General features: G+C 46.7%; 2 protein-coding genes across 4 annotated transcripts in view; one reads left to right on the top strand and one right to left on the bottom strand.

Moving 5' to 3' along the window:
- Positions 1 to 11,860, top strand: part of IRAK4 (interleukin 1 receptor associated kinase 4) — a 51,542-nt gene that overhangs the window by 25,478 nt on the left and 14,204 nt on the right. For all 3 annotated transcript variants that reach the window (XM_034408843.3, XM_034408844.3, XM_034408846.3), the window contains 2 exons: positions 4,643 to 4,801; positions 5,782 to 5,818. In XM_034408843.3, the coding sequence (XP_034264734.1) occupies positions 4,643 to 4,801; positions 5,782 to 5,817 (195 nt within the window). In that variant the 3' untranslated portion in view covers position 5,818. The remainder of the gene's footprint in view (positions 1 to 4,642; positions 4,802 to 5,781; positions 5,819 to 11,860) is intronic.
- LOC148112873 (uncharacterized) lies at positions 222 to 3,324 on the bottom strand. The gene is made up of 2 exons (XM_087873270.1): positions 3,002 to 3,324; positions 222 to 2,903 (listed from the first exon to the last, which is right to left on the bottom strand). Exons 1-2 carry the CDS (start codon positions 3,184 to 3,186, stop codon positions 2,321 to 2,323), a joined length of 768 nt encoding a protein of 255 aa, XP_087729396.1. The 5' UTR covers positions 3,187 to 3,324; the 3' UTR covers positions 222 to 2,320.

The raw sequence follows: 11,860 nt of genomic DNA on the forward strand, positions 1-11,860 counted from the left end.
CCAATAAATTCAAGTCTTTATTGCATAAGGCTCGCTTAACAGCCGCCTTAAAGGAAGATGAATACTTTCAAGAGATGCAGGAGGCTCAAAAGGGTGGACTACAGGGACCTTTTTCTGAGCCCCCCCCTGAACTTTGTTATGTACCAACTCCACAACTGTTCATAGACGTGGTAAAGAAACAGTGGGCTGGGCCTGCAACCATGGCATCTGCACATGGTTCAGATAAGAAATATTATGCTGTTGCTCCAAAGTTTACTCAACTCTTGCAAGTTCCACCTGTAGACAGTCCTGTAGCGGCCCTTTCCTCTTCTTCTTCATACGTAACTGGGGATACTTCTGAAGGTCTAAGGCCAGAAGACAAAAAGTTAGAATTTCTGTTTAAAAAGAACCATCAGGCCTCGGCATGGGCAATTCAATCAGCTTCATCAGCCTCATTTTTTAATAGGACTACCATCCTTTGGCTTCAACAGTTACAGGCAAGGGTACCCCCCAGGGAGGTTCGCCTTCATCAGGATATTAATAAAATCATTGCTGCCACTCAATTTTCGGCTGATGCAACCTTGAATTCAGCCAAATTTGCATCCAGAGCCTTAGCCTCTACAGTTTCAGCCCGCAGGATGCTCTGGCTTCGCCAATGGCCTGCTGACCTTAAGGCCAAATGGCGCTTGGCTGCAGCTCCATATTCTGCAAACAGACTATTTGGGGAATCACTTGACCCTCTTCTTGTAGAGACACGGGACAAGCGAAAAATTTTGCCCTCAACATACAAACGGGCTGAAGGAAGACCCTCTCCATATTACAGAAGGCCTTCCTCTCGTTCCTACCCCCAGGGAGGCCCCTCCAGGCAGGAATATCTTCAGGGATCCTATCGATCCTCGGACCGTCAATATTTTCGGGACAGGAGCAGACAATTCCAGCCCAAACGGTCCTTTCGGGGTTCTGGTTTCCGCCAGTCCCGCAGTCGTAAGTGACTCACTACCAAATCCTCCAGTAGGGGGTCGCCTGTCCCTCTTCGCGGACAGGTGGGAAAGGTCATCTTCAGACCTTTGGGTTCTTTCAGTTGTAAAATTCGGCCTCCCCCTGGAATTTCTCTCCAGGCCTCCAACCCGCTTTCTTCAATGTCCAACTTCCAAAAGCGAATCCAGACGTCAATTAATGAACCAAGCAGTTCAGCACCTACTACAGATTCACGCCATAGAGGAGGTCCCCCACGATCAATGGAAACAGGGGTATTATTCCATCCTGTTCGTAGTTCCAAAGCGGTCAGGGGGGTGGAGAGCCATTCTGGACTTAAAAAATCTCAACTCATACATAGTGTATCGCAGATTCAAAATGTGTTCACTAACCTCTATTCTTCAAGGGATTCGTCCCAACGATTTTCTAGTTTCCATAGACCTCATGGAGGCTTATCTTCACATTCCCATCCTGCCAAAGCATCGACAGTATCTCCGATTCAGCTATGCAGGAAAGCATTTTCAATACCGGGCTCTTCCCTTCGGACTGGCATCTGCACCAAGGGTCTTCACAAAGGTCCTGGCGGTGGTGGCGGCTCACCTGAGACAACAACCGGTAAGGATCCAGGCTTACCTGGACGATATTCTGATTCAGGCTCACTCTCAAGAGCAAGCCTTACACGACCTACACCTCACGATTCAAACCCTGAACAACCATGGGTTCTTGGTCAACTACAAAAAAAGTCAGTTAGTGCCAGTCACCAGGATCACCCATCTTGGCGCCATCATAGACGCAGCCCAGGGGACCGTCTACCTAACCTTGGAACGACGGTCAGACATCAGGGACCTAGTAGCTCTCATTCGCAGAACTCCATCAGTTCCATTGGCCACTCTATCCAAGCTCTTAGGCAAGATGGTCTCCTGCGTCCAGATCGTCCCATGGGCACACCTTCACGCTCGCCACTTGCAGTGGTTCCTGCTTCCTTTTCAAAAGAAACGCCAAGCTCACACCATGTTAACAGTCAAAGTTCCACTCTCAGTCAGGCGATCGCTAGGTTGGTGGACATCGCCTTCTCTCGACAAGGGGTGTCTCTTCATGAATCACGACCAACTTGTACTCACTACAGACGCCAGCCTTCACGAATGGGGGGGCTCATCTTGCATCACACGTGGCTCAGGGCCGTTGGTCTGCATCAGACCTCGCCAACCCTATCAACTGGCTGGAGCTGAAGGCCATTCGTCTCGCTCTCACGCACTTTCACCGGTTCGTGCAACACCGTCATGTTCTGGTGTTGACAGACAATATGGCGGCGAAGGCACATGTCAACCGTCAAGGGGGCACCCACTCAAAGCGCCTCATGGAGGAATCATTTCGTCTGGGCAAGTGGGCAGAACAACACCTCCTCTCCATCAGAGCGGACCACATTGCGGGGTCGGAAAACACACAGGCGGATTTCCTGAGCAGGACAGAGGTGGACAACAGCGAGTGGCAGATTCATCCCGACATATTTCATCAGATTTGCAACAGGTTCGGCATCCCAGCCATAGATCTCTTCGCCACACACCTGAACAATCAGCTTCCTCGCTTCTTCTCGAGGTTCCCGACGCCAGGGGCGGAAGGGGTCAACGCTCTCCGTCTCACCTGGCCGCCGGGTCTTCACTATGCCTTTCCACCGCTGCCTCTGATTCCGGCCCTGATTCGGAAGGTCATCGCCGACAGAGCAGAAATTATCCTCGTGGCTCCCCACTGGCCACGCCGTCCGTGGTTCGCAGACCTGGTCAGTCTCTCCACATTTCACCCTTGGAGGATTCCACCAGACGAGATTGTACTGCGTCAGGGGAACCTTCTTCATCCGGACCCTCAGTGGCTCCAACTGACTGCATGGCGCTTGAAGGGGCCCGTCTAAGGCAGGACAATTATTCAGATAGGGTGATTCACATTGTTCAAGCCTGCAGACGTAAATCCACAGTCAGACTCTACAATATCTCCTGGCTCGCCTTTTATAGGTGGTGCCGTTCCCGGCAGATAGATCCTGTTTCAGCCTCACCTGCCCAGATCTTGGAGTTCCTCAGAGATGGGTTTGACCGTGGTCTGGCCCATAGTACCCTTCGGAGACATGTGGCGGCTCTGTCTACGGCCTTGTCCAGTCCATCCGGCCGACCACTCACTCAGCACCCTGTGATAAAAAAGTTCCTGCGAGGAGCCAGGCTCTTGCGGCCCTCCTCGATTCATAGATACCCTACTTGGGATTTGCCCAAGGTCCTTAACGCTTTAACTGAGACTCCCTTTGAACCCCTCCGCACGGTTCACCTTCGCTTTCTCACCCTTAAGGTGGTTTTCCTTATAGCCATAACTTCAGCCCGTCGCATTTCGGAGCTGGCAGCCCTCTCAGTTAGGGAGGATCTCTGTGTTTTCCGGCCGGACACAGTTATTTTGAGATTGGACCCTTCCTTTATTCCCAAGGTTAATTCCCCCTTTCACAGGGCCCAAGAGGTTATTTTGCCCAATTTCTGTTCCCGGCCCTCTCATGCCTTGGAACGAAGGTGGCATACCTTAGATGTACGGAGGGCCCTAAAGATTTATATCAAAAGGACTGCTCCCTTCAGGAAGTCAGAGGCTTTGTTTGTTTCCTTTTTGCCAGGCTCCCTAGGGCTCAAAGTCTCTTCTGCCACAATTGGTAGATGGATCAGGGCTTGCATCGCCTCGGCATATCAGGCCCAGGCGATTCCTGTTCCCAATAGCATTACTGCCCACTCCACTAGGAGTGCTGCTACCTCAGCAGCTTGGGCAACTCAGGCCTCCCTTGAGGAGGTATGTAGGGCAGCCACCTGGTCTACCCCCTCGCCATTTATTCGTCATTACAAGATAGATACCTTTGCTTCTGCTGAAGCGTCATTTGGCAGGAGGGTTTTGCAGCAGGTGCATCGTGCGAGGGTCTCTCCAGGCCCTTCGACATCCCGCCCTTGAGACAGCCAAATCTTTGGTATGTCCCTCATCTGGACAATGTCACACCCTCATCAAGGAAATTGGGCATTGGTCTTACCTTAAATGCCAGATTTCTTGAGGGGGGTGACATTGTCCAGCCCCTCCCTCTGTCTCAGTGCCTATACAGTTTATTGTTCTTGTTCAGTAGTTTTTTTCCAGTTGTCCCGTTGGACCGAATTACTTCCTCCTGATAACGGTGGTTCCTGTTGGAGATACTTCTGGTGGCCTTCCTTCGTCAAAACTGAGCATGAAAGGGGCGGAGCAAGGGGAGTGGTCAAAAGTTATGACTCAGCCAGCATCAGATCCGACTGATATAACCCTCATCTGGACAATGTCACCCCCCTCAAGAAATCTGGCATTTAAGGTAAGACCAATGCCCATTTTATCAGAATCTAAGCAAAACATAACATGGAAATCTGAAAACTTTGTTATTTATTTACATTCTATAATATAGGGGTTCCTACTCCTTTAGCCTCATAGGGTAGGGGCACTCAACAGCCCTTCTTGCAATGAACGTACAAGATGACCTATAGATAGGGTGATACAAACATATGACCTCTTCCATTGTCCCATCCTACCATACTATCCCAGCTTGCTTTATTCCGTTTAATCAATTCACAAGAACAATCTGTTTTTCTTCCTTCTTTATGGAATTCCTATATCATTAAGTAATATTATTTTAATACTTTGCTGCTCCATTCAGCTGTCCATCAAAGAGGAAATTGAAGATGAAGAAAAAACTATAGAAGATTATGTTGATAAAAAAATCAGCAATTTGAACATCACCTCAATTGAACATATGTATTCAATTGCTTCCCCGTGTCTGCATGAGAAGAAGAACCGGAGGCCAGATATTGAAAGGGTACCAATTTTAAATATGGTGATGCAACACACACACACACACACACACACACACACACACACACACACACACAAACATATGTATGTATGTATGCATGTATGTATGTATGTATGTATACCGTGTTTCCCCCAAAATAAGACCCTGTCATATATATATTTTTGCCACCAAAAAAGGCAGGTCTTATTTTTTGGAGGGGGGGATGTCATCCACTGACTCACCTCACTTGTGTGCGTCGCTCCTGGTCTCCTTTTCACTGTCAAAGGCCTTCAGGAACTTCTGTGGCCCGCAAGGCTTTCCTGAAGGCCTCTGCAGCCGATAACAGGACTCCGGATTGAGGCCGAGGCCTTCAGGAAAGCCTTGCCAGCTGCAGAAGAAATGGGCTGCTGGCAAGACAGGTGTTGGGGTGTGTGAGGCCTGACTGCAGCTGTCCAAAGGTAAGTAGTAGGGCAGCTCCACCACCACCCCTCCCCACCCTAGCTTAATTTTTACCTGTGTATCCTGGAGTGGGCAGGGTCCTAATTAGGGCTTATTTTGGGGATAGGGCTTATATTGGGCGCACATGTAAAAATCAACCTAGGACTTTCGGAGGTCGTATTTTCGGGGAAACATGGTATCAAGGGTGGTATTCACTTACCTTTGCTACTGGTTCACAAATGTGACCGCACACCACCTCCGTGCAAGCACAGGACCTTCCACACATGCGCAGAGTGTCAATAACAGGACGTGATGATGTCCAGACAGGTGGCCGGAGCCTCCCGCCACTGCCACCGGTTCGCCTGAATCGGATAGTACCTGCTGAATACCACCACTGCACGGTATATGTATGTATGTGTGTGTGTGTGTGTGTGTGTATGTGTATGTATATGTACATATACATTATGTACATATATGTATATATGTATGTAGGTATGTCTATGTATATATGTATACACACACCTTTTAAATTTGCCAGCTTGAATTTTGTATTTTTTCTGTTTCAGGTCAAAGAACATTTAAAAGAAATGTTGATTGAATAAGGTCAGTTCTGTATCTTAACTTGGTGTTTAAACAAACCTGTTTCTATATCCTGACTTGAATATTTGTGTTCCTCTATGAGGAACACTATTCAGTGTTTTTTAAAGGAACAAAATAAGGTTTGTGCCCTTTGATCTATTCATAAATTAGGATCTATTCATAAATATAGTGATAAAAATGTATTCAGTAATACCAAAATGAAATCTGCAACAAAGATCACATAAGTCTTGTCTTTTTAAAATCATATATGCTTCTACTATATATTCTAAACATAATTTATTTTCAAAAACATAGTCTCTTTTCTAGTATTCTTGTTTTCCCTTAGCAAATTTCATAAACTCAGGGTATCCAAAATTAATGTCACATTTAGTTTTATTCTTGTTAAGAGAATAATACTATAATCTTATGTAACTTCATTTCTGATTGCTAAGAATGAAAAAAAATGGTGAGGCTGGAGAAACTATCAATACTTTTCAGTATTGAAAGATTTGCTTTGAATGGATAGCTGGGAGGAAACTCTTTATTTGCTTCATTTTAGCTTAGCAAAAGTTTCATTGTAAGTTTGATGCTAAAGTAGGAGAGAACTTTGTTATTTATGGATTATCTCAAAGTTTATTAAAAGGCTCCCAATAAGGGTTTATTATAAGGACTAACTCAAGGATTATTGTCCTCACCATTTGAACTAAGTAAAGGTCAAGAAAACCTGGATCTGAAGTGAGAAAATTGGGAAAGTTTAAGTATTTGATGCTGGGATCTGTTTTGAGGAAAAAGCTCTAGTTCTGAGAGGTCTGAAACCGTATGTACAGATCTTAGAAGAGTTTTAATTTTGCTTATGAATTAAGAATTTGGGCAGAAAGGATATCTTCTTCCAATATCTATAAGCATACCACATCAAAAAATCTTGTATCTATAGATTTTACAAGATTAATATTGAATATATTAATGTAGCAGTCAGGTATTTTTTCCTCATTCACATCCTTAAGCACTCATCTATTTAATTATTTAACAGTATTCATAACGACTACAAAATCCATCTTATCTTCCTTCCTATACCACATTATGCATTTTTGCAATAGAAAGCGCCTTTTCAGTCACTAATTCATCAGTTTATTGAAGTCACATGTACAATTATTAGGAAATAAACTGAATGTCAACTCGACCTGCTCTCGAGTTGCTATAGGCAAGGGGGACGGGGAGGCTCATGATTTCATTAGGGCAGAGGTCTTCAAACTTGGCAGCTTTAAGACTTGTGGACTTCAGCTCCTAGAATTCTCCAGCCAGCTGAAGAGAGTTGTGGAGTTGAAGTCCACAAGTCTTAAAGCTGCCAAGTTTGAAGACCTCTGCATTAGGGGGTTGCTCAGAACCCTGACACTGTAATGAATTCAAAACTGCTTATTTTCAGGTAGACAAGAGTATTTTTGCTTTACAAGGCAATCTTTATTTGCTTTGGATCAGTTACTACACTTCCCTTTGTTCCAGTTGATGCTGTTTTTGAATAATTATTATAGGCAAAAATCCCTAAAGTATTAGGTATATTATTAGAAAAATAAACAACCCTATCGCTATTATAAAGTAATAATTGACCTTACTGTCATTGAAACTGTAGTGTTACATTCCACAGCATATACTGTGAAAAACTGCAGAAATAATTGCAGTTTGGTTTCTACAGAAATACGTAGTTTTATAAATTAACTGAAAATCTATTTTATCACCAAGTATGTGTTTAAAATCAAGGATAGCATCAGTGCTGATTTACAAATGATTGTTCATTCAAATTAAACCTTATTTATTAATCAGTTTACTGAATTTATTGATATACATTTTATATAGGGACAAGGAGAGAAAAGAAATAGAAATTAACAAATTAATCTCTAGAAACATATAGTTTACACATTTCTCACATTCATTGCATATAAAATGCTTATTTAATAAATATAAAACCTGCATATTTACAAGGAAGCAAAAGCCAATGGATGTAGGAGTATTACTTCCTATAAATAACCCATACATTAAGACTACATTAATCAGTGTTTTTATTTTGAATGGATACTTTGTGAATTAGGCCCTCTTTAATAAGTTTGGGACTTCAGTTTCTAATGGGCATATATGTTCCTTCATCTGGAAGACACTAATAAGATTGTTTAGGTCAACTCACAGGAATAATGTTCTATAGAATCAAAGGATTTGTTTGAACTCCCTACGCACAGTCACTCATGCCCTCGTCACCTCTCGTCTGGACTATTGTAACACTCTCTACATGGGGCTCCCCTTGAGGTGCACTCGGAGGCTCCAACTGGCGCAGAGTGCGGCCGCGCGGGTGGTTATGGGAGCAACGTGGGTGCACGTCGCTCCTGCGGGAGCTGCCCTGGCTCCCAGTGGTCTTCCGAGTGCGCTTCAAGGTTTTGGTTATCACCTTTAAAGTGCTCCATGGCTTAGGACCTGGTTATTTACGGGACCACCTGCTACCACCAATAGCCTCCCACCGGTCAGTACGCTACCATAGAGAGGGGCTCCTCCGGGTGCCGTTGGCCAAACAATGTCGACTGGCGGCCCCTAGGGGGAGAGCCTTCTCTGTGGGGGCACCTATGATCTGGAACGAGCTCCCCCCAGAGATATGGAGGATCCCGGATTTGTGCACCTTCCGTCGCGCGCTTAGGACTTTTTAATTTCATCAAGCTGGCCTGGCCTAAATCTTCTCCCCTTTTTAAATGTAATTTTTAATTTGTTTTAAATTATGGGGTATTTTAAATTTGTCTCAGCCAAATTATTTAATTTGTTTTTATTTTATTTTATATTTTTCTATTTATATGTTTTATTTTGTGGCTGTTCACCGCCCTGAGTCCTTCAGGAGTAGGGCGGTATAGAAATCCAATAAAATAAATAAATAAATAACTCAAAGTAATCACAATTAGTTTCACAATTTGAGACACTTGAAAAAAAAAGGGAATATTTTAATTTTCTTAAGATAATAGAAATGCATTAGGACTCACATTGTTTCTTGCTTCTTAATAGTATTGGTACTAACAGTGACTAAGTAGAAATTTTTGTAGAGAAATGGAATTCATTTACTGGGAATAGAAAAGTCTGTACTGTGTTCCTTAATAGCATATTAATGACAGAATCATCCTAATGAATAGCATTTTCTTCCTTAAGCAGAAATGAAATTTGTGAGTCAGAATTATTGAAAAAAATTACTCTTTCAGAAGAAACAATAAATGCATTGTTACTCAGTTATATGAAAATTTAAAGTTGCATTTCTGTAGCAAATACCGTATTTTTCGGAGTATAAGACGCACCTTTTGACCTCCAAAAAGGGGGTGAAATCTGGGTGCGTTTTATACTCCGATTGTAGCCCCGCCCACCTGTCAGCCCCCACCCTTCAGACATTTTCGGGCAGTTCCAGGCGGCGGGAATCTGGGTCGGGGCACAGCCTGAGGAACAACCCGCTTCAGGATGGTGGGGGGTGGGGGGAATCTGCCCAGCAGCTTCGGGGAACAAGGCGGGCCCCACGGTTTGCAGCTGGTCACCCCTCTGGCCGCCCAGCAGGCAGCTTAGGGCAGTCAATGATCGCAATGACTTCACTCCCCAGCAATGTGAGGAGCCGCCGTAAGCCCTTTCCGTGCCCAGAAGCCGAGCGAGCCGAATGGGAGCTCCTAAAGTGAAACATCTCTCCTTTCCAGCCACTGCTGCCCGGATTCCCCAATGCAATTCTCAGAGCCGCGTTTCAGGCGGCAGGCGGCCAGTTCCCCTGCAATGTACAGCGGGGAACTGGGAACCGTTTTGGATTTGGGGAGGGGATTGCAGCGCTGCCACCTGAAACGCAATGCACTTTTTTTGCCTCTGCACACCCCATGTTTGGAATCAGGAAGCAGATTGCGAGTCTGCTGCCCGAAAACGCTTTCCTGATTCCAAAGGAAAGCGTTTTCGGGCGGCAGACCCACAAACCCTGAAACGCGGCTCTGAGAATTACATTGGGGAATCCAGGCAGCGGTGGCTGGAAAGGAGGGACAATTCACGTTAGGAACTCCCGTTCGGCTCGCTCGGCTCCTGGGCGCGGAGAGGGCTTAGGCAGCGGCTCCTCACACTGCTGGGGAGTGAAGTCATTGCGACCATTGTCTGCCCTGAGCTGACTGCTCGGCGGCCAGAGGGGTAACCAGCTGCAAATCGTGGCGCCTGCCTTGTTCCCTGAAGCTGCCGGGCTGATTCCCCCCCAGACCATCCCAAAAAGGTTTGTTCCTCAGGCTGTGCTCTGTCCCTCCCCCCAGAGCATGCGAGGGGTCTCTTTGGGGGAAAGCGAGTATTTATTCATTTATTTATTCATTTATTTATTCATTTTATTTCTGTACTGCCCTTCTCCCGAAGGTCTCAAGGCGGTGTACAGCCTGATTAAAAGCACAGACAGACAAAATTTTAAAATTATTAAATAATTGGCTCAATTATAAAACCCCCAAATTTAAAATCCCATATTTAAAACCAAGTAAAATCTTTACATTGATAGCCCAGCCTGGCGGAACAACAAGGTTTTGAGGGCTCAGCGAAATACATGGAGATCAGAAATCTTACGCATTTCTGGGGGCAGTTCATTCCAAAGGGCAGGGGCTCCCACAGAGAAGGCCCTCCCCCTGGGTGTCGCCAACCGACATAATTTGCCAATGGCACCCTGAGGAGACCCTTTCTGTGGGAGCGGACTGGCCGGTGGGAGGCTACTGGTGGCAGAAGACGGTCTCAAAGGTACATAGGTCCAATGCCATGGAGCGCTTTAAAGGTGGTAACCAAGACCTTGAATCGCACGCGGAAGACCACTGGGAGCCAGTGCAGCTCGCGCAGGAGGGGGGTCATGTGGGCACAACGAGTTGCGCCCATAACCACCCGCGTGGCCGCATTCTGGACCAGTTGGAGCCTCCGGGTGCTTTTCAAGGGGAGCCCCATGTAGAGAGCATTACAGTAGTCCAGTCGGCAGGTGACAAGGGCGTGAGTGACTGTGCGCAAGGCGTCACGATCCAGAAAGGGCTGCAACTGGCGAATCAGGCGAACCTAATAAAAAGCCCCCCTGGCCACGGCCGTCATATGTTCTTCTAAAGACAGCCGTGTGTCCAGGAGGACGCCCAGATTGCGAGCCCTCTCTGTGGGGGGGTAAGGACTCACCCCTAATAGTCAGCGATGGCACCAGCTGACTATATCGCGACGCCGGGAACCACAGCCACTCAGTCTTGGAGGGGTTGAGTCTGAGCCTGTTTCTCCCCATCCAGACCCGTACGGCCTCTAGGCAGCGAGACATCACATCAAGGGCATTGTTGGGGTGGTCTGGGGTGGAGATGTACAGCTGAGTATCATCAGCGTACAGGTGGACTCTCACCCCAAAACCACGGATGATCTCACCCAGCGGCTTCACATAAATGTTGAACAGAAGGGGCGAGAGGACCGACCCCTGCGGCACTCCCCATGCGAGGCACCTCGAAGTCGACCTCTGCCCCCCTGTCAACACGAACTGCGAGCGGTCGGAGAGGAAGGAGGAGAACCACCGCAAAATGGTGCCCCCTATTCCTAACCCCCACAACCGCTGCAGCATGATACCATGGTCAATGGTATCAAAAGCCGCTGAGAGATCTAACAGGACCAGGACAGAGGAACAACCCCTGACCCGAGCCCTCCAGAGATCATCCACCAACGCAACCAATGCCGTTTCTGTGCTGTACCCCTGCCTGAAGCCCGACTGGTACGGGTCCAGATAGATAGCTTCATCCAGGTGCCTGGGCAGTTGTCATGCCACCACACTCTCAACAACCTTCACCACAAAATGAATGTTGGAGACCGGACGATAGTTGGCTAATTCAGCCGGGTCCAGGGAAGGCTTCTTGAGAAGGTGCCTCACCACCGCCTCTTTCAAGGCAGCGGGAAAGGCACCCTCACTCAGAGAAGCACTTATAATCCCCTAGAGCCAGCCTCGTGTAACTTCCCGGGAGGCCAGTACCAACCAGGAGGGACACGGGTCCAATAAACATGTGGCGGCACTAATCCTACCCAGAACCCTGTCCACATCCTCGG

Source organism: Pantherophis guttatus, chromosome 7 (genome assembly GCF_059756535.1).
Source record: "Pantherophis guttatus breed Tessera chromosome 7, ASM5975653v1, whole genome shotgun sequence".
Taxonomy (NCBI): Eukaryota; Metazoa; Chordata; class Lepidosauria; order Squamata; family Colubridae; genus Pantherophis; species Pantherophis guttatus.